The sequence below is a fragment of the Hypanus sabinus genome, chromosome 11 (genome assembly GCF_030144855.1).
Source record: "Hypanus sabinus isolate sHypSab1 chromosome 11, sHypSab1.hap1, whole genome shotgun sequence".
In the NCBI taxonomy this organism is placed as follows: Eukaryota; Metazoa; Chordata; class Chondrichthyes; order Myliobatiformes; family Dasyatidae; genus Hypanus; species Hypanus sabinus.
The window spans coordinates 108,925,260-108,948,692 of NC_082716.1; the positions used below are offsets into that span (position 1 = coordinate 108,925,260).

Genomic DNA, 23,433 nt, shown 5'->3' on the forward strand with positions numbered 1-23,433 from the left:
GTTTAAGAGACGTTTGGATAGGTACATGGATGGCTCTGGTCCTGGTGCAAATCAGTTTAAATAGTTTGGCATAGGCTAGACGGACTGAAAGGCCAGTTTCTGTACTGTACATTGCTGACTCTTAATAAAAAAAAGCAATCCTATAACACACAATGTACCAGTGACGTTATACACATAGAATAATTGTACGTACATAAAGTGACACTAGATAATGTGCATGTAGTAGAGGTTACGTGTGCTAATGGGTGGAGGTGTTGATCAGTTTGAGCGCTTGGCGTTAGTAGCTGCTTTTGAGTCTGGTGGTCCTGGTATGGATGCTGCGTTGCATCTTCCCTGATGGGAGTAGGATGAACAGTCTATGAGCAGGTATTGCTTTCCCTGTACGACCTCAATGCACTGTGTAATGATTTGATCAATATGAAGAGTACACAAGACAAGGATGTCACATGCTTATAATTATCATGTGTACAAAGGTACTATTTACCTAGTGTTACGGCTGGACAACCGGTGTTTCCTGTTTGTGTCGGGGCTCTCCAGCTCTGGACAGTTCAGAATCAAATTCAAATTCACTGGCAGTACATTGCAATACATAATAATCAGTCTTTGAATTACAGTAAATGATGACACCCATCTGTCTCAAAGGACAGTGGGCAGGCAGACTGGCGGGTCAGCACGGTCAAAAACAGTTAACTGTGCCCATTTTCTAAGCCCTCAGCAACTGGTGTATTGCTCGTACCTGCTGCCTCCCTTGTCGGTTCTTTTGCTGTGAACGGCAGTACCGGAGTGACCTCTTCAGGGCACAAGCCTGGCTGGAAGGAATGGAAATCCTGGAACGTCCAGTCGTCAAGAACCCTCTTGGCCTCACTGGTGTCGTCCAAAGGAAAGCAAAGCAATATGTTTGGCATCAGCTTGTTTGGAGGAGCTCCACTCTGGACTTTCTAACTGGGTTTACTCGAGTAGCTTTTGGCTCACCCGAGGCTGTCCACAAGACATAGAGCTATTTACCCATCATTGGGGATCTGATTACACTAAATAAGTGTATATTAAAAAGTTAAATAAGCTGTGCAAAAACAGTAGTGAGGCAGTGTTTATGGGTTCAAAGTCCATTCAGAAATCAGATAGCAGAGGGAAAGAAGCTGTTCCTGAATTGCTGAGTGTATGTCTTCAAGGCTCCTGTATCTCTTCCCTGATGAGAAGACAATGAGAAGAGAGCATGTCCCGGGTGATGGGAGGGCTAATGATGGATTCCTTGAAGATGTCTTGGATACTATGGAGGCTGGTGCCCATGATAGAGCTGACTAAGTGTACAACTCTCTGTGTTTATTTCAATTATGTCCAATAGCATCCCACCCCTACCCCATATCAGACCAGTGATGCAGCCAGTTAAAATACTTTCAATGGTACATCTGTAGAAATTTGAAAGAGCAGTGTACACATTCAAGCCTGCTCAGCCATTCAAAAAATCCCAACTGATCTGATTGTGACCTCGGCCCTGCATTTATTAGATTATTAGATTCAACTTTATTGCCATTGTGCCAAGAACAGATACAAAGCCAATGAAATGCAGTTAGCATCTAACCAGAAGTGCTAGTGCTTCTTGGGGGGGTTTTAAACTAAATTTGCAGGGGGCAGGGATCCAGAATGTGAGAGAGGATAGCGAGAGGAAGAATAAAGGACAGGTGGGGACTACACGGTTCCAGAATATTAAGTGTGTAGTAGAGAAAGGTGAGGTGGAACAAGTGATAAGGAGGACACATGTACAGAGGGATGGTCTGACGGAACATGGAGTTAAATGTGCAGAAAGAATAGATAAATTTAGGAAGGACAACAAAATTCTAGGGGCGTATAGCCCGATGGGAGTTCGGAGAGCTGGGTTAAGCTCAATAGGCAGCGATTCAAACAGAGAGAGGAGAAATGGGCTAAAAATCCTATATCTGAATGCGCGAAGTGTCAGAAATAAGGCGGATGAGCTTGAAGCTCAGGTGCGAATGGGAAACTATGATGTTGGGATAACAGAGACATGGCTGCAAGGAGATCAGACCTGGGAAATGAACGTACAAGAGTATACGTGCTATCGTAGGGACAGAAATGTGGGCAGAGGGGGTGGGGTGACCCTGTTGGTGAGGAATGAGATTCAGTCCTTTGCAAAGGGGGACATAGGATCAAGAGAAGCAGATCTGTGTGGATAGAACTGAGGAACAGTAAGGGCAAAAGGACCCTAACGGGTGTTGTTTACAGGCCACCAAACAGTAGCATGGATATTGGGTGCAAGTTGAATAGGGAGTTAACATTGGCATGTGGCAAAAGTAATGTCGCAGTAGTTATGGGGGATTTCAACATGCAGGTGAACTGGGAGAATCAGGTTGGTGCTGGACCACAGGATAGGGAGTTTGTAGAGTGCCTACGGGATGCATTCTTGGAACAGCTTGTACGAGAGCCGACCAGGGACAAGGCTATTCTGGATTTAAAGTTATGTAATGAACAGGATTTGATAAGCGATCTTGAAGTAAAGGAGCCATTAGGAGGTAGTGATCATAATATGATTTTATCTGCAATTTGAGAAGGATAAGGGCAGCTCGGAGGTGTCAGTGTTGCAGTTGAACAGGGGAATCTATGGAGGGAGGAGCTGGCCAAAGTTGACTGGATGGATATCCTAGCAGAAAAGACAGTGGAACAGCAATGGCAGGTATTCTTGGGAATAATGCACAAGGTGCAAAATCAGTTCATTCCCCAGAGAAGGAAGGATTCAAAGGGGGGAAAGGGGCCACAGTGGTTGACAAAGGAAGTCAGAGATTGCATAGCATTAAAAAAAAAGTATGACAGCTAAGGTGAGTGGGAGGACAGATGATTGGAAGTTTTTAAGGAACAACAGAACTTAACTAAAAAGACAATACGAGGAGAAAAAATGAGCTATGAATGCAAGCTAGCCAGGAATATAAAGGAGGATAGCAAAAGCTTTTTTAGGTATGCGAAGAGAAAGAAGATAGTTAAGAACAATGTTGGGCCCTTGAAGAATGAATTGGGTGAAATTGTTATGGGAAACAGAGAAATGGCAGAAGAATTTACTAAGTACTTTAGATCTGTCTTCACTAAGGAAGACACAAGCAATCTCCCAGATGTATAGATGGGCCAAGGACATAGGGTAACAGAGGAAATGAAACAGATCGATGTTAGGAAGGAAACGGTGATGAGTAGACTGATGGGACTGAAGGCTGACAAATTCCCAGGTCCAGATGGTCTGCACCCTAGGGTACTAAAGGAGGTGGCCCTGGAAATTGCGGATGCATTGGTAATCATTTTCCAATGTTCCTTAGATTCAGGATCAGTTCCTGAGGATTGGAGAATGGCTAATGTTATCCCACTTTTTAAGAAAGGAGGGAGGGAGAAAACAGAGAACTATCAACCTGTCAGCCTGACATCGGTGTTGGGGAAGATGCTAGAGTCCATTATTAAAGATGAAATAGTGGCATATCTAGATAGCAGTGATAGGATTGGGCCAAGCCAGCATGGATTTACCAAGGGTAAATCATGCTTGACTAATCTGTTGGAGTTTTTTGAGGATGTAACCAGGAAGTTAGACAAGGGAGATCCAGTGGATGTAGTGTACCTCGATTTTCAGAAGGCATTTGATAAGGTCCCACATAGGAGATTGGTGGGTAAATTCAAAGCTCATGGCATTGGGGTGGAAGACATTGACATGGATAGAAAACTGGTTGGCAGATAGAAAGCAAAGGGTAGCGGTGAATGGGTGTTTCTCGGAATGGCAGGTGGTGACTAGTGGGGTGCCACAGGGCTCAGTATTGGGAACACAGCTGTTTACCATTTACATCAACGATTTAGATGAAGGCGTTGAGAATAACATCAGCAAATTTGCTGATGAAACTAAGCTGGGTGGCAGTGTGACATGTGATGAGGATGTTAGGAGAATTCAGGGTGACTTGGATAGGCTGGGTGAGTGGGCAGATACTTGGCAGTTGACGTTTAATGTGAATAAGTGTGAGGTTATCCACTTTGGGAGTAAGAACAGGAAGGCAGATTATTATCTGAACGGTGCAGAGTTGGGTAAGGGAGAAATACAAAGAGATCTTGGAGTCCTTGTTCATCAGTCACTGAAGGTGAATGAGCAAGTGCAGCAGACAGTGAAGAAGGCTAATGGAATGTTGGCCTTTATTACAAAGGGAATTGAGTACAAGAGCAAGGAAATCCTTTTGCATTTGTACAGAGCCCTGGTGAGACCACATCTGGAGTATTGAGTACAGTTTTGGTCTCCTGGGTTAAGGAAGGACATCCTGGCTGTAGAGGAAGTGCAGCGTAGATTCACGAGGTTAATTCCTGGGATGTCTGGACTGTCTTACACAGAGAGTTTAGAGAGACTAGGCTTGTACATGCTGGAATTAAGGAGATTGAGAGAGGATCTGATTGAAACATATAAGATTATTAAGGGATTGGACAAGGTAGAGGCAGATTATATGTTCCAGATGCTGGGAGAGTCCAGTACCAGAGGGCATGGTTTGAGAATAAGGGGTAGGTCATTTAAGGACAGAGTTAAGGAAAAACTTCTTCTCCCAGAGAGTTGTGGGGGTCTGGAATGTACTGCCTCAGAAGGTAGTGGAGGCCAATTCTCTGGATGCTTTCAAGGAGGAGCTAGATAGGTATCTTATGGATAGGGGAATCAAGGGATATGGGGACAAGGCAGGGACCGGGTATTGATAGTAGATGATTAGCCATGGTCTCAAAATAGCGGCGCAGGCTCAAAGGGCCGAATGGTCTACTTCTGCACCTATTGTCTATAAGTGCAAAAGAATAGTGTTATTTACAAAATAACTGTGAATAAAGAGTGCTCCAGCATGCAAATATAAAAGTACGAACACAATACAATATAGGTGCAGTACTGTTTAGCGCTGTGTTCAGCAGGGTCACAGCCTCAGGGAAGAAGCTCTTTCTGAGCCTGCTAGTATGGGGGTGGAGGCTCCTGTAGGGCCTACTGGATGAGAGGAGAGCAAAAAAGTCCAAGGTTAGGGTGAGATGCATCCTTGATCATGCTTGTCACCCTGCCCAGGCAGCGTTTATGGTAGATGTTCTCAACGGTGGGCAATTGGGTGCCGATAATCTGCTGGGCAGTTTTCTTTATGTGCATATAGAAAAGCTGCCATCTCCTCTCGTACTCTTGCCCACTGCACCAGAATGTCTATTCTAGATTGGACTCCACAGCTACCTGAGGGCCCACCAATTGTGGCAGGGCTTCCTAACCTGGGGGCCAGAGACCCTTTGCTTAATAGTGTTAGCGTTTGTCCATGACATAAAAAGGTTGGGAACCCTTGCTCTAGGAGAACAATTTACTCCACTTGACTAATTGCACCAATACCACAATTATAAAGCTCACATTTACTTCTGTTATTAAAATACTCAAAAACTCTCAGGATGAGAGTACTGATCAGCCACTATAGGAAGGATGCTGAGGCTTTGGAGAGGGTGCAGAAGAGGTTTACCAGGATGCTGCCTGGTTTCAAGGGCATATACTATCATGAGAGGTTGGACAACCATGGGTCGTTTCCTCTGGAGACTGAAAGAACTGATAAGAGGTTTACAAGTGTCAGAGGGTATGTTTCCCAGAGTAGGAATGTCTAATACCAGAGGGCATGCACTGAAGGTGAGAGGGGTGTTAAGTTCAAGGGGGATTTGAGGGGTAAGTATTTTACTTAGAGAATGGTGGTTGCCTGGAATGCACTGGGTTTAAGAAATGCTTGGTCATATGGATGCATGGAAGATGGGAGGGATATGGACATGATGTAGGGAGGAGGGATTAGTGTTTGGATGGTTTTGATTTGCTTTTTAGCTGGTTCAGCACAACATTGTGTGCAGAATGGCCTGTTCCATGTCTTTATTTCACTACATGTAAATTTCCATCTGTCTGATTCCTAACTTGGAGCAAGAGTAGGTCACTCAAGCCATTTAATAAGATCACAGCTGATCTGATTGCGACCTCAGTCCTGCATTTCTATGTAAGTGTATATGGGAAAAACGACAATCTCTTGACTTACTCTTTCCCACACTGCACCAGAATGTGGATCCAAGATTAGCCTCTGCAGCCAACTGAGAACCCAAGGCAAATGTTCCCAACCTGGAGTCCAGAGACCCCCTGCTTGATGGGTGTTGGTCTATGGCATAAAGAGGCTGGAACAGCTTGCTTTAAGAGAACAAGTGATTGAATTATTTACGACTTAACAAGCACATATTTACATCTGTTACTAAAATACTCGAAAGGCTCTCAGGATAAGAATTCTGGTTACCTCAGGTTTTGGAGAAGGTGCAGAAGTGTTTTACTGGGATAATATCTGATTATCATGACAGGCTGGATAAACTTTGATTCAATTTTCTCTGGAGCATTGGAGGCTGAGGGGAGATCTGATAGAGGTTTATAAAATTATGACAGGCATGGTGTATCTTTCTCCCCCAGAGAAGTGTCTAATACCAGAGGCCATGCATTGAAGGTGAGAGGGATAGGTTCAAGAGGGAATGTGGGGTTAAGTTTTTTTACTCAGACTCATTGATGCCTGGAATGTGCCATCTGGTGTGGTGGTAGAGGCAAATACATTAAAGACTTTTAAGAGACGTTTAGATATCGACACATTGATGTAAGGAAGATGGAGGGATATGGATATTGTATAAGTAGGAAAGATTAATGTTTTTGATTTTTTTTAGGTTGGCATTGTGGGCCCAGTTGAAGACCAAAAGAACTATGTTTCAATCATATCCTCTCTACTGATTACAAATCTAGCCCATCTAATGCAATACACAAAATGCTTGAGCACCTCAGTAGGTCAGCCAGTATCTATGGAAATGAGTAAACTGTCAATGCTTAGGGCCAAGATCCTATCACGACTGAGGTGGGTGGGAGAAGAGAGACGATGTCAGAATAAGGTGTGCAGCGAAGCAGCTAAATGATGGGCGAAGCCAGGTGGGTGGGGGCTGGGAGGCCATGGGCAAGGTCACTGTTTCAGATCAATAGAACTGGAAAAGAATACAAGCATGTTTCAGGTTGCATAAAATAGAGGGGATGCAAGTAAGGACAGACTGAAATTATTAAGTACATTAAAGACAGAATGTGAAAAAAATGCAAAAGCTACATCCAAATGGAGAAAGGCAGATATCCAAAATTGTTCAAATTGTACACCACAGCCTAAAAATTCAAATGCATGAGGTGCTGTTCCTTAAGCCATATTTAGATACAGTTCCACATTTTAACCCTAGCCTAATCCCAAGACAGTTTACACTTAGCTATTAACTGGTTTATCTTTGGACTGTGGGAGGAAACCCACAGAGAATGGACAAAATCCTTCCAGGGAACTGGAATCGAACTCTGAACCCTGCACTCCACGATGTAATAGCGTCGTGCTAATTACTACTGTACCACAGGAAGATGGAGGTCAGAGTTGGATGGAGATTTAACAGGTGCCTGTTCTTGCAGAGTAATGGAAATATTCCATGACATGATCATCCAATTTCAGTTCATTCTTCGGTGTAGGAAAGGCCACAGCACACCACCTTCACTGCTTTACTTGGCAAGGCTGGCTGTGTCCGTGTGGTAAAATGGAATTACAGAAGGGCAACAGTTCGTTGGTAGCTAGTGATTAGTAGATAAAGGAAACCAGTTTGATCATTCTGCAGACAGATAAATAAGGTGGTAATGGCAGTATAAAATTTAATGTCTATCACGAAAAGTTCTGTAAATGCTGGAATTCAGAACCTGTTGAAGGGTCTCGGCCTCAAACATCAACTATTTACTCCTTCCCATAGGAGCTGCCTGGCCTATTGAGTTCCTCCAGCATTTTGTGTTGCAAAGAACTTGAGGTGTTGGGCTGAGGATTCATTATGCAGGGAACTTGGAGCAGATGAAGCCAAGGCCTCTGCTGAAGTCTAGTTCTTTGGAATGAGAAAACAGCATCAATCAGGACTGAATAGACAAGGACTGGACGAACCTGAGGAAAACATAACCCTGATGAACTCAGCAGAATGTGTGAGTGCGAGTCTAAATAGCTTGTTGGTGACAAATGTGGTGGAAAGGTAACAAAATAGTTAACATTACACTTGATCGGAAAGATTGGGTTCAATTCCCACTGTTGTCTTTGAGGGGCTTGTTTATTCTCCCCTTGACAGTGTGGGCTTTTCCAGGAGCTGCAAGATGTAGGGGTTGAGGTTCGGAAGTTGTGCATCAGAAGCATGGAGACACTTCCTTAGACTGTGCCTGTTGTTGATGTATCAACTTACTTGTGACAAATTACCCAACTGCAATGCAGTCTCCATTAAAATGGCTGGGAAATTTACTCATCTGAGTGAACACTGACAGACATGAAGCACAAATCGATCTGTTTTAATGGGATTCACTTAATTTATTATTCTGCACTGTCTTTTGAACAAACAGACAGCTCAAAGCAGAGGTTAGTGCCAAGTCAACTACAGAGGAGTAAAACAATTTTTTAATATATTTAGAACTCAACCTCAGGAGAAACATCTCATTCAGTAATGCCCCTATCACTAGCTGCCTGGGATCATGACACTGGCAGCATACAGTTTTAGTGCTATAGCCCAAGGCTGATGTAATCTTCAAGCAAGAAGCAATTTTGGAAATTTTCAACTGAAACTTCACTCCAGTGGGAAAAACAGCTCTATAAACAAACAAGCTGAAAAGGTCACTGGTAACTATGTTTTTTAATGCAGTACCATTTCTTGCTGCAAGGAATGATAGCAATACACAGCCTGTATGTGGTACACAATCGACTATAAACTAGCAGATTACAGTAAGGTTACATGGAACATTGAGATTTATAGTTTTTGTATAAAATTGTTAAGTACAAACATTTAAATTGATGTACATTGCTCCTTCAAGTTCAGTTCCAATATAGAGCAACATTCCAAGTTGGTTCTCTAACAAATAGTTAGAGGATGGGTCAAGTTAAATATAACTTTATATATACTTTAAAACAATGAGAAAAGAACCAAATAAAGCATGAACTATTAACATGCGAACCAAAGCTATATATACATTTTCCCTGCTTTTCTCTGGCATCTGCCATCCCTCCACACAATCAGGACGGACACTCTTCAGGCTGCTTTAACTTAGCAGGTAAGAAAACCTAACCTACTCTGCATCCATAAACCAAGGCTTCAAATTAAATGCAAATCACAAGTGCAAGCAGGGCAGAGTTCCCTAAAGGCTGGATGTAAGTGTGCCACTGAATCCAACAGCACTAAACCATTAGTGGAGAGGGGAAAAATAAATCAAGGTTTAAGAAGAAAAGTCTGTCTTGGGACCAGTAGCAATTCAAAATAAGAAGAAATGACCCAACTTCAAAGGTTTCTAATAAGCACCGACTGTCTTATCTTCCACTTGAAGGCCAAGTTTCAGCCATTTTCTACAAAGTCTTGACATGTAAAACAGCATCTTGATCTGGTTTAAGATGCGCAATGGGAGTTAAAATACTTTTGGTCTTGAGCAGTTGACACAATGATAGGAAGCACACTTAAAAATATATCAACCTATTTCCTTTGAATTAAACCTTTCAGACCAGCCAATTAGTTGGGCACCAAACTACAAATCTCTATTTTATGTTCTACAACAGGGGGCAAGTCAACCAAATTCAAATCTGTCATTCTCTATTTTTAAATTCAAAACTGTTCATGCAAGTGCTAAGAAAGAACAATCTGTCCAGACACTGATTTTTAAGCTGCTCAACTCTCAGTATCAGAATGTGGACTGACTGAAGCCCTCAGACTAGTCTAAATGGGCCCACCAGTACAGCAATGTTTAACAATACTAAACAAATGATGGATCAACTCTTAAATTATTCCAACATATGACTTGAAACCAGAAATTTATACTGAATGGGATTATAAGGTTCAAAGCGTTTGCATGAAACAAAATTGAAGTACTTAAACCCCAAACCCAGCAACAGACAGAAAAAAAACGACGAGGCTAACATTTCATAGAAAATCTTTTAGCAAATTATAAAAACAATTCCACAACACAGTTTATTCTGCACTGTTGACAGGAGATTGCTCCCGAGAACCAGACCAGGAACGGGCTGATTTACCGGGAGAATTTGACCGTGATCTTGACTGGCTTGGCTTCCTGCGGCGCTTAACATCTGGCGAGCGGCTTGGGGAGCGAGATTCATTTCTCTGCCGCTTGGAATCACGAGTAGCTGACCTGCTACGAGAGCGAGACCTGCTACGGCTTGGCGAACGGCTTGCAGATCTGGAAGCGCTTCTGGAACCCTTGTAGCTACGGGATCTTGAAGAGCTTCTGGAACGAGATCTCGTCCAGGATCTGGAAAGACAAAGCCAAGATTTAATCATTTTGCAGAAGGGTTTTGGGCCAAAATGTCAACTGTGCTCATTTCCTAGATGCTACCTGGCCTGCTCAGTTCCTCCAACATTTTGTATGTCATTCAATCACTCTGGAGTTTTCTTCCATGCAGTGGTTGCTAGCTCACCTTCAACCAAGTCATACTACTTCAAGTATGAGGTAGTATACATGCAAGTATGAGGCAAGAATAGCAGTCTGGACAAAGTGCAGGAGTGTAACTTTGATTACCACATCACATTTTCCAGTCTTGGTGTTAGATGCATGCTGGACTCAATTTGCACTGATCAAGGCTAGTACAGGAATGGGCTACATTTTGAAAAAGCCCAAAATCTAAACTGGTGGAGAATAAATTAAAACACAGAAGTTTGCTAGATTAGAACAGAAGTTCCCAACGTTTTCAATGCCATGGACCAATACCATTAAGCAACGGGTTCATGGACCCCAGGTTGGATTTGAGGCTCTGCCAGCATTGACAACACTTTTTGGGTCTCTCCACTTGTTTCAGATTGATTCCAGCAGCAACAAGCTAGAGTTCTATGCACTTTCGAGTTGTATGCAAATAACAACCCATTATATTCTCAAGCTTGCATTTTAGAATTACACAGCAAATGAAAGATTTCAAACCCATAAATTTCCTTCACCTCATCCTCCAGGTCTCTCAATTAAGAATTCAAGTCCACAATCTGTGCTAATTACCTGTGACGCCGTGGCTCTTCAATTAATTGGACCCTTCGTCCACTGATCTCTTTTCCATCCAGTTTATCAATCGCATTTTTCAAATCACTGTAAGAAGCGAACTCCACAATGCTACAGCAAAAACAAAAATCAGGAGTCAGGAACAGAATGATTCTACAAGAGCAAAACATGTACAAGAACGATTTCCAAGGTCATTTATGAACAATTCAAGCTAGCATGCAAATCACAATTGAGCAGAATTTAGTTTTGAAATGGCTATGAAAAAAGCATCTGCATAGCTAGCTACTTCCAGATCTGATCTGAGGTGGAGCTGACAGTGCACTGGCAACGTAGCTGAAGAACCTACCACATTAAACAGTAGATCTATACACCCTACTCTCCAAGTGTGTGCCCATCCTTTCCTGAAGTACATGATGATATCTCTCCACTCTTCCGAAAACCAGCAGAGTTTGGTCAAAGAATAGGATTAATTTCCTGCTGTAGGACTTCAATGCAGTCCACAGCTTCCTTTAGTCATTCAGGCATGCAAGCTGCCAGGCGTAGAGGAATTAAATTAATTCCAGGTTTTGTCTTGGTGTTCAAATTGCACTCACAACCATGATTCCAAGATCCTACATATAAATGAAGTTGAGCCGGATCTTCTGAGACCTGATGGCAAATCTTATGCTTTTCCTAATAACACGCTGAAGCATCACCTTCATTTCAACTCACAACTTTACTCCAATGAGAAACTACAACCAACACTGTGGACTCCCTCAGCAGCAGATTCCAGCTGTTTCATCTCTTCTGCTTAAGGCTATGTCCACACTACACCGGATAAATCAGTAACCAAAGCTTTTTCTCTTCGTTTTTACCCCTCCGCCCACACTAAAACAGCGTTTTCGTCCCCCCAAACCAGAGCTTTTCAGAAACGTTTTCCAGGGTGGGTACTTTTGAAAACGCTGCTCAGGCAGATCAGTGTGGACGGGGTAACCGGAGAAATCTGAAAATGCTACCAGACAGCAGCGCGCTATTTCATTGTTTTCTTGAACGCAACCTAACAATTTCAGAACGGACGGCAACTAGACTGAAGCCAGAAGAGTTAGAAATGTACTCACCAATTACTTCAACCCATAACATACTGAATAAATAAGTACACTCACTTTGCCCTGTTTTCTGTCCTTGCTTGTATGAAGATGGTTTACCTACTTATGCAAGTACTTCTCTGACAATAGATGTGTAACAGCCTAATGTAACATTGTATGGAAATACAAGATAACACTGATGCGGACATGTTTTATACATTTAACAAGATGCTTTATTAATGCAATAGAGTTAGTCAGTTTTTCAATGTTTGTCGTCAGCCTCCGTACGCTCCAGTATGTCTTTTTTTTTAACTTTTAAGTTCTCCTGCGTGACAGCCAACAGCTGTCGTTTTAAGTTTTTCTAGTCTGTTAACTACACAAACGCACACTTTTTCAACACCAAATATGTTGCTTGTTTTCGGTAGATGTGTCCTGCGCATGCCCAGGAGGAGATTCGCCAAAATCTCCATTTCAATGTGGATAGAAATATTTTCAAAAACGCGTTGTGGACACCTATCGTTTTTACGTGAAACCGGTGTTTTCAAAATTATCCGGTCTAGTGTGGATGTAGCCTAAGAGAAACAGCATTTCAAGGGAAATTAAAACCACTTCTGTTAGGTATGCTAGAAATGGTGTATAATTGCTGGTTGCCCACCATGTTTAATGATGACAGGAATCCTGAGTTTTTAAAGTGCAAAAGCCATCACCCTAGGGCAATTCCGCTCTCGACCTCAGAAGTCCAACACCAGTGGCATATACAATCCTCACAATCTTGAGGTCTTCCTTAGTTGCACTGGTTGGCCATGACATCTTGTGCCTTGTCTTACCCTTCGCTCTCAGTGAAGCAACTCAATACCACTTTTGTGGCCGCTGGATCTCACTGTACCTCTTATCTGGCCAGTCCCCCGGAGCTGATTTTGTATGCTAGAGCAGACCAGTTATGAGGCCCACCGGCTACCCTCACCTGGTTTAGTGCGCCTGTCGAAGTGGTGCTCTGGGGCATGGCCACTCCAAGATGAGCTGCCCTGGAATGGATGCGCCAAGCCCTACACGAGATAGCAGCTGCATACCGCTGAGACAGGAACATGCCTGTCCTAGGATGTATGAGGTGCCCAGGGAGGGCTAGCACCTGTTAATCTGTTAAATATGCAATGCAGCAGCTAGCCTGGATTTCATGTTAATAACTAAATGAGAAGATTGCATTCTCTTACCCTTCATTATTGTGGACCCTATGAGCATCAGTGAAGGTCACTTCACCTGCCTGTCGCATGATGTCCTTGAGATCCTACAAACAGGAAAAACCCTTAATGGAATTCACACAGGAACAAATACACAACACAAATAACCACCAGTTAATTGCCTCAGAATTGGGATGTCATGCTATGAGCCTCTGCAGATGTGGATTGCTTATGGTATAGCTGAAGGTCTACACTTTACTGGCCAAAACCTCCCACCTCCACAGCACAAAGTAAGGAATGCTAAAAACAATTAACATGCTATGGAACAAATGCATTTCTAGTTTTAAGAATTGGTGCTTCAAAGCTCCTGTAATAACCTGATCAATATTCAAACTACTATCTTCAGTACCAGGTGCCCCGGTAATCAGGCTTCCGTCAAATGGTGCTCAACCATGTGAGGGGAACAATTTGGTTGGTAACAGCTCAAATCGATTATGAGAATTTATCAGTTATGCTGACGAGGGGTTGGGTTCAAGAATCATTCCTTCAATTTAGAGACCATAAAAAACCCAGCTGTTTCCCTCTGCTGATTTTGGTCAAGGATAGGGAGAATGTAACAATGGTAACTTCTACTTTGTTCTTGCTTCCACCCCACACTGGGCACTTTGATTGTTCTATTGCCACCTGTAGCTTCATTCATGAAGTCACTGAATCAATAATGCACGATATGATCCTAGTGAGACCTATGGAATATAGATCACTGAAGACGAAAGAAACCTCGTGTTTGATATCATGACATCCCCATTCCACACATTAATAAAAATATTAAATTAGCCCTAGGTTACCCAGACATTTACAATTTTAGGCAACCATCCAAGACCTACACGAAGTATCTAAGCAAAGGGTGCACCCACTCAATACAATACCCTCTCGACACAGCTTCTTGGGGCATGGCCCTCCCTCAGTGGCACCGAATGTGCCTGCCACCCTGGGTAAGTGCCACCAAGAATCATGAGTTGGGTGAAGGCTCGGCCACCTTAAGTCAATCTCCTGACAAGCCTCCGAGCGAGATCGACACGTGTTATTTTCCTTACACCAGGACTGGGAATGCGACAGGTGTCGACGCCATCGGTGACCCTAGGATCAGTACAACCCAGAACCCGCGTCCAGCTGCCTGAATAATCGTGGGAGCCGACTGGCAAATTAGTCAACACGGGACTTTTCCAGATACAGGACGCGACAACACGAGTAAAGGGAACTCCTGGTCAAAATGCCAATGACCTCACGACAAGCTGCTAAACAAAGGTTTTCAAATTTAGTCAAGTGGTCATTAATTGCCAACAATATTAAGCCATCAGATTTATACAGTGTACAATTATCACAATTAAATAGGTGTAAAACTGGAGAAGTTAAAATTAAAAAAAAATCAGAAATTTAATGGGCAGTCATTTTAAAGTTTGAGCAGAATACCATTAGATTTCATAAAAACTGAGCCTCCCTAGATCATATTTTCACAAAAATAACCCAATATATATCATGCAGTATTACTTGTGAATGTCTGTGGGTTAATATTACAAAAAGGGGTTGTCCACCTGGTAACATTCAACATACACAACAGGAAGAGGGAAGGACAGGCAAGGTGACAAAGCACCAGCACAAAATAATGCAAGGAAGCATTTACTTCTGTAGTAAGTAACCTCCTGGCCAATGTACAGAAGCATTAACATGCAATTCAAGTAGTTTGGAACAATGATGGCCTAGGTCAAAAAACAAATGGGGGATTGTAAAGCCAATCTCCCTATAAATCACATTCTCAACCTACCCTCCCTAGAAACCTCTCTAATAAAATCTCACCCGTTAGGCTTCCCCCTCCCAACTGTATAAAGATGACAGATAACTAATGGGAGATATAATATTAAAGTTGTGTGTGAGTAACTGTTTGGAAGAATGGATGAATGTGTGCACAATGTAGTTGCGCAATGGACCAAAAGCTTTATTGACAACAAGTGCATTTGGTCATGAACCTTCAAGGTCAATTTAGACTAACCCGTTGTAGCGAGGTGGATTGATGCTCATTCTGCACCATTTCCAGAGAGCAACACTTTGACATTCATCTCGTAAGCCACTTAATTTGATGATGATGGCAATGGCAATAACACCTCGGAGCAAACTGCTCACCCTCCGTTGATAAACGACACACAAATACCTGCCTAAGATCCAGGAAAATTATCCATGCAATGAGCTGAGAGAACAAAAAACAAATAACCTAGAAGCCACAAATACATGGTACCATATTTGCTGAGGAAACAAGATACAGTAAATAGGTTAATAATTAGCGCTGCCATTAACTCAATGAACCTCATTCCTACAAATTATTCAGATAATGAACGCAGTTTCCTCAGGTCCAATGGTAAAGGAAGCTATGGGTTATATTTATGAAGTTATGACCCATGTGTTTTAAGCACAGGCATCCATGAAAAACTGAATTTTAACAATTGTAGTCTGTTAAATCCTTGAAGTTTTATTTAACTTTGTTCACCCACCTGCCAACTAACACGGGAGGAGAGATTCTTCACAATCAGGCGGTAGTCCGTGCGAACTGGAGGTCCATATCTGAAATCAGCGAAAGCATCACTTGAAAAGGACAAAGGAAGCTGGAGCAATACGCACCCATATAGCAGCATCTAGCTGAAGAATCTCAGTTGAGTACAAGCCAAGATCCTTGATTACTTTTTATTTTGAATACACTACAGTACAATAATGTCAAAGAGTTCCAGTCTGAACCTACAAGTGTGAAAGGATAGTCATGCTTCCAAAGTCCCATGTTCTTGGAGAGGGTGGAAATAAAAACCCAGAAGAAAGTAGAAAGCTAAAATATAAGCAATGTTCAAGTAAAAAAAAAGCAAAATTTACGCATGACAAAAATAATACAGGGCCAAAAAGTCATCAAAATTAAAACATGGGCACAGAAAGCAGAAGTGACTACAGATGTAATAAGGGCTTAGGAAAAAAGGAAGCCAAGGCCCAGGGGACTGGGCCAAACTGATGGTCATTTCACTTTATCACAGAATTCCAAGTGAAAGAACAGATAATCTGATGCTTTGTTGTTAAGATCTTTTAAAAATAACACTAGTCTTACTTATTCCTGTTCACTTCCACATTATCAGTTCTCTACCTTAGTCCACTGCTTCGTTCACTTCTGGGGCGATAGTAATTAAACCTTCCACCAAATCTGCCCCCTCCTCTCCGGGGTGGAGCCTTTGCAAGTTCCACAGTGATTCTAGATATGAGTTTTGTAAAAAAAAAACACCAAATGAGAAATGCTACGTGGAAACCAGTTGCAACTTAACCTTGAAATGTTTAATTAAATAATTTTCCCAGGCACAAATCTTCAATGCCAAATAGCATTTAACAGCACACATACAGGATGCAAACGATAACCAAACTTACAATCAAATGCAACAGATATTACTCCATTCATTCTGAAGTGCTCAAATGCTAAACTGGGAGGGGGTGTGGTCCCACAAAATACATTCAAAGCACATACAAACAGTTGAGTGACTGCCACTGTACTGAAGCAGCAAATGCCCAAATTCTACCAGTTTAAAATCTGTCACTTTCAGGATTTCTCTAGTCTGATGAAATTAATTGTATACGATACACACAAAACGTCAAGGATCTCAGCAGGTCAGGCAGCATCAGAGGGTAATAATTAGTCAATATTTGGAGCTGCTTCTCTTTAGGGCCAGAAAGAAGGGGTTGAGAAGCCAGAATAAGGTAGTGGTTTGGGAAGGAAGTACAAGCAGCTTGTGATTTCCATAGTAGTTAAGACACTTACCGCTCCCGGAACAGTTCCTTCCCATTCAGTTCATAAACTGCATCATCAGCATCCCTAGCATCATCAAATTCCTGAAATAGGGACAATGGGATTTTATTTGTTAATGCTTATAAAAACAGACTTTGATGTTAACAACTGAGAATTCAAATTCGACTAAGGCAATAAATGAAACCATCAAGTTAAGCAACTTGCAGATGGTTGCCAATTCAAAATCACCTCCAAATGACACTTAATGCCTGAAATGGATCTCACAAAGTGATTCAACAAACTAATAGAATTCAGGGTCAGTAAAAATCAAATGAAACAATGATGATAGCTTACAGTAAACTAAGAACTTTGAAGTTTAATTGCTATGGTTGCTGTACTACATCAAAAATCAGGTGAAATAATGCAGTAAAATGACTAAACCACTGAACCACTAGGGAAACAATAAAACAGGAATAGAGCCATTTCTAATCGTGCCCTAATTGAGTACTTCAGACAAAAAAAATCTAGAGTGGCAGTATCAGGAAAAAATACTCCATTATAAGAATTTTGTACTTACAGATAAGTGGGAAGTATCCAATCACACCTCTAAATGGTGACTTTGATGGTGGGATGTCAGGAGGCAAAAGTTACTTAATGCCAGATATCGTCTCTAACGTGCTCCTGCAATTCTATTACATGAATGGCCCAGAGGAGTTCCACTAACGAATGACCTCCAGGGCATCAAGGGTCCTGGCAATACTGATACCATTAAGTGATGGCACATTCAATGTTCCTTTATTTTGTACTTCTGGAAAACTAACTTGTGTTTCCAACCCAAAAAGTGAAACTTAGATCTGATTAGCATTTACCAACCAGATTGACACAAATATATCCCAGGCTTGTGCTCAACTTTAAATAAGTCAGTTAAACATGGGACTTAAACAGTTACTGTGCAAAAGCAAGCAATTGCTGAGGTAATTGAGACATCCTTGAAAGATGATATGCTGTTTTATTGCAGTGAAACTGTTTAGTCCAATAGCCTGCACCTCTGTTAAAAAAGCAGCCATCATGAGCCTGTTTAACCAGAGCAACCGTTGATTGAAACAAACTCAAATGTACTTCACATAGTATTCCTGTTCCAATGGATTCCTTTGTATGCGACTTGGACAAAAGTCAACAAGAACAACCTAGTTGTAAAACAATATAATTTATTCTATTAGCTCACATTTGTTACAATTTACTGGATACAGTTTTAATAGAACTAAAAGGCTACTGACAAAAATTTCAGAAATTCCAGAATGGGAATCAACACAGGTGAAATACAACACACACAAAATGCTGGTAGAATGCAGCAAGCCAGGCAGCATCTATAGGGAGAAGCGATGTCAAAGTTCCGGGCCGAGACCCCTCGTCAGGACTAACCGAAAAGAAAGATAGTAAGAGATTTGAAAGTAGTGGGGGAGAGGGGGAAAATGCAAAATGATAGAAGACCGGAGGGGGTGGGATGAAGCTAAGAGCTGGAAAGATGATTGGCGAAAGTGATACAGAGCTGGAGAAGGGAAAGGATCATGGGATGGGAGGCCTGTGAAATACCATTGCTTTAGCATTTACTTGCAATTAATTGTTCGTTGTGAAAATCACTAGGTAGAATCAGGCTCATTTCAGATTTGGACCACTTGTAACGTCCTTGGCTAGCATTTCATAATATTGATTTTTCCAAACCATGTTAAGAGAATCACCATTAAATCAAAAATCTACAAAACAACCCCTACTGCAATTAATGCTTCTGTTAAAATAGTACCAGCCAATTAAAAACATCAAAGCACAAGTGAACAGATTACTGTGAGATTGGTGGTGGGAGAAGGGGAAATAAAATACTAACCTATAATGATAGAAACCAACTCTTCCAGCCCAACCGGTCTGCTCCAGTTTGCTTTATATAACATCCCTTCAATCATTTGACACTGCTATCAAGTTAACTATTCCCTTCTTTGTGCGAGGGTAGCCTTTAAATCTACCAGCAATCATCACAATCTCTGCCTTTGGTATTGGGCACCATATTTACAAAATCCCAACAGCAATGACTTTTGAAAAATATCCTGTTATGAACTGACATTGCAGTAAATGTAACGTTACCTAGATGTTCAAACAGTGGGGAAATGCCGATTTGAGACCAGTAGTCTCTAATCTGCCTTACAATGCCCCAGAATACACTTTACTCTTGTACGAGGACGGCTTTTGAACAATTAGTACTGCCTAACCAAGGTTCAATACAGCTATAGCATAGCTTTTGTTTTCAATATCAAAATGTGTATTTGTAAAATGACCACTCTAACCCATATTTTAGAGATTTTATTAATTTTCTTGCACAAGGCCTTCATTAGGTATAAATATCACAACAAAATTCTTCCTCTAAAGCTATAGCTTATTTGTGTTGAATAGTGAAGTTGCTATTTGCATATTTATCGCTCCTCAGCACTTCGCCCACTTCCTCTGAAAATACAGGGATGTCTATTTATAATGGAGATGAGGAGGATTTTTTTTAAGAGTAGTGAATCTTTGGAATTTGTTGGTACAGGCAGCTGGGAGGTCAAGCTATTGGGCATAGTTCAGGCTGAAAATTGGAGCTGTGAGGTAAAATGGTCAGCCATGATGAAATGACAGAATAACCACAATGGGCCAAATGGTCTAATTCTGCTCCTAAATCTTACCGTCTTAAAATCTGCAGATTAAGAAATGAAATGTCCAAATTATTATTGTGAACATTGGTCCTGTCACAGTCCCTTGCAGAAAAACACTACATACTGGCTTTTACAGAAGCTATCCTTTATTCCAACTAAATATATTCTGCTACTGGTCTCAAATCTGCATTCCCCAGAGTATTCGAAAATTTACATTTTCAAACTCAAGCAAGTCAAAGTTTATTACAGTACAATTACTGGGAAATTGCTGGCTCCCTCTAAGCATTACCCAAACATGCTTTGAAAAGCCAAAGACTTAAATCAACCGACACACACTCTTCAGCTGCAATAAGGTAATCAGCAATTCAAGTTTAACTGTCATTCAACCATACATGAATAGAGCCAAACAGTTCCTCTGGGGGCAATGTTCAAAGCACAGCACCAACATTCATACACCGCTGTCGTATCACACAGACCACCATCACTGTTCTTGATAAACTTCCCCACTGAAGTGGTTTGCCTTTGCCGCCTTCTGGGCAGTGTCTTTACATGACAAGTGACCGCTGTCATTATCGATACTCTTCAGAGATGGTCTGCCTCCTGTCAGTGGTCGCATAACCAGGATGTGCAATATGCACCACCTGCTCCCATGGCTTCACATGACCCCAAGCGCGGGGGGGGGGGGGGGGGAGAGGAGGGAGAGGAGGGAATGGTGCTACTCATTGCCCAAAGGCAACTTGCAGGCTAGCAGAGGGAAGGAGCACCTCACACCTCTTTACCTCCTTTGGTAGGGACAAATCTCCACAATCCCACCCTAGAAGGCACATTAGATAGATAATAGGCACTTAAGTGCTACACATGAGCAGAGAGGAAGGAAACAAACAAGCCACACTGAGTTTAAATATCAAAGGCAAAATACTTACCACAAATCCAAACCCTCTCTTCAGGTCGATTTCACGGATACGTCCATAACCTTTGAAGAACTTTTCCACATCACGCTCCCTCACCTGAGGGCTCAGGCGACCAATGAACACACGGCAACCATTCATTTTGAAATTTTATCTGCTCTGAAAAATATTGCAATAGAAACCAGTATTAGGACCCAGAATTTTCAAATGGAAGCCATGTACACAGACCAACAACGGTCCACAAGCACCAATGGGTCCTGAAGAAGGTTCTCTGCCTGTAACGTCAACTGTTTATTCCCCTCTATAGATGATGCCTGACTTGCCAAGTTCCTCGAGCATTCTGTGCTACTCATTATAAATCATACAAGACATACAAAATGACCTCATTAGTTACACGGACTTGCTTTTTAAAATTGTTACTTACGACGGTCAGATTGATAAATTGCCTTATTACATTTTAACAATAACTAAAGGACACTTCGGTGATTGCTAAAAGTTAACAAAGCTGAATGGTATACGACTAGCTTTCGTTGACAACTCTGGTCCACAAATTACAGCACAGAATCAGGCCCTTCAGCCCATCTAGCCCACGGGAAATGATTTAAACTGCCCACTCCCATCGATCAGCACCCCATAGCCCTGCGCCTATGCAAACTTCTCTTACAAGTTGAAATCCGGCTCACATGCACCACTTGTGCTGGCAGCTTGGTCCACACTTCAGGTAGCTCCGGGAAATAGGCAGAGACAAAGTGGAAGTGACCCTAACATTGAGGCAAACAGCCGCCTTGTCAAGGAACAGATCAGCAGTAGCGACACGTGGGCCATTTGGCCCATCTAGTCTGGTCCATCATAGCTGATCTAGTTTCCCTCTCAACCCCAATTTATAAAACCTTAAGACAACACTAAAAACAACAAAGACAGGTGACATTAGACCAATAAACACATCCAAGCAGTCATCAAATGCAGCTTCAGCCAGGAAACTAACTCTTTGGCGAAATTTCCCCATCGTACATCTGGAGATTGAACAGTTATTATTAGCATCAAACCCGAAAGAAAGGCGAAGCTTTTAAAATAAAACAAACATCCTTCTTTTTTTAAAAAAAGTGCCTTCTCAGTTTCAAATTTTTAAGCTTTTTATTTTATTAAGTTATAATAACCGTGTTTTTTTTCCACTTAGTTAAAAGTTTTACTAGCCATGAACTGATTAAAAATACCAGAAAATTAAAAACACAAAAAAAGGGGCTAAATATAAAAAATCTAATTACAAAAAGACTTCCCTTTTAGAAATCATTAACACCTAGTTATCTCAAAATTCTAGTATAAAACCTTAAAGGGTAAACCATGCTCTTTCTCTAAAAAAAACCGATGGGGAAAAATAAAGAATTCACCAATTCCACTCGATTATCTTAAACGAGGGAGGAATATGGAATTTACTTCGCCCTCCTTTAAAAAGAACCTTTATTTCGGTCACATCACCAACGCTTTAGAGACAAATAAACAAACAGCACAGCGAGAAAAACCACCGATTTCCTCTCCGGAGAGAAATAGGGAATTTATATTTTTAAAAACGTCGATGGACCAAACGCCAGCGAAGGGGTTAGTATTTTGGGGGAAGGTGGCCGAGGAACGGGAAGGCGAGGGTGTTTTTTTTAAACGAAAGTACAAAAGCCGTTCGAGCGACGCCGAGAAGGTTCTAGAAAAAACAACAAACAGTTTTAAGCGACGAGGCGGCAGCGCCCTCCTTCTCCCCTCCCCCACGCAGCCAGGCCGGGCCTCAGCCGCCCGCCGCAGCCTCCAGACGCCTCTCCCCCCACCCGGCCAGCTCCCTCCCGCACCTCAGGCGCCTCGTACGGCCTCTCCGGTGAGCTTTGCCCGTCCACTCGGTGCCTTGACTCCGGCTCGCTTCGCTCCCGCTTCTCCTTCCCCTCCCGGTCACTTCGACACCAGCGGCGCGCTGCAGTGAAACGGGGCCGCCGACTCCGCGCTGCACGGACTGCCCTGTGACGCAAACCCCAGCCGCTTCTCCGATACGCGCATTCTCTCCGCCTTCGCCTGTCAATCATCTGGGATTCGCCCCGTCCGTTAGTCATCGCCCATACGCTGTCTCAATCACCCTTGTTCTAGGCCCCGCCCACACACATACATCAATGGCCATACACCGTGTCAATCACACTGGATCTAATACCCGCCCCCTTCCGCCAATCATCGCCCACCCACTGTCAATCATACTGGGTCTAGAACTCGCCCCCGTCCGTCAATCATCGCCCACCCACTGTCAATCATACTGGGTCTAGAACCCGCCCCCGTCCGTCAATCATTGACCACCCACTGTCAATCATACTGGGACTAGAACCCGCCCCCGTCCGTCAATCATTGACCACCCATTGTCAATCATACTGGGACTAGAACCCGCCCCCGTCCGTCAATCATCGCCCACCCACTGTCAATCATACTGGGTCTAGAACCCGCCCCCGTCCGTCAATCATCGCCCACCCACTGTCAACCATACTGGGTCTAGAACCCGCCCCCGTCCGTCAATCATTGACCACCCACTGTCAACCATACTGGGTCTAGAACCCGCCCCCGTCCGTCAATCATTGACCACCCACTGTCAACCATACTGGGTCCTTATATTGTTTCCCAAATAAGAGAAAATCTGCAGACGCTGGATAACCGAGCAACACACGGACACAATGCTGGAGGAACTCAGTAGTCGTAGAAACATAGAAAATAGG

General features: G+C 42.5%; 1 protein-coding gene across 3 annotated transcripts; it reads right to left on the bottom strand.

Annotated features, from left to right (window-relative positions):
- Window positions 1–8,690: 8,690 nt before the first annotated feature.
- On the bottom strand, window positions 8,691–22,702 carry LOC132402273 (serine/arginine-rich splicing factor 5-like). Of its 3 annotated transcripts, none has more exons than XM_059985096.1 (8): window positions 22,534–22,700; window positions 20,714–20,852; window positions 17,143–17,213; window positions 16,480–16,584; window positions 15,848–15,917; window positions 13,338–13,411; window positions 11,063–11,173; window positions 8,691–10,327 (listed from the first exon to the last, which is right to left on the bottom strand). In XM_059985096.1, the coding sequence occupies exons 2-8, from the start codon at window positions 20,837–20,839 to the stop codon at window positions 10,030–10,032; spliced, it is 855 nt and encodes a 284-aa protein (XP_059841079.1). In that variant the 5' UTR covers window positions 20,840–20,852; window positions 22,534–22,700; the 3' UTR covers window positions 8,691–10,029. The 3 variants fall into 3 exon arrangements, with proteins under 3 accessions (XP_059841079.1, XP_059841078.1, XP_059841080.1); XM_059985095.1 differs by having other exon boundaries at window positions 20,714–20,857; window positions 22,534–22,699; XM_059985097.1 differs by lacking the exons at window positions 8,691–10,327; window positions 11,063–11,173; window positions 13,338–13,411 and adding an exon at window positions 13,781–14,596 and having other exon boundaries at window positions 20,714–20,857; window positions 22,534–22,702.
- Window positions 22,703–23,433: the final 731 nt, after the last annotated feature.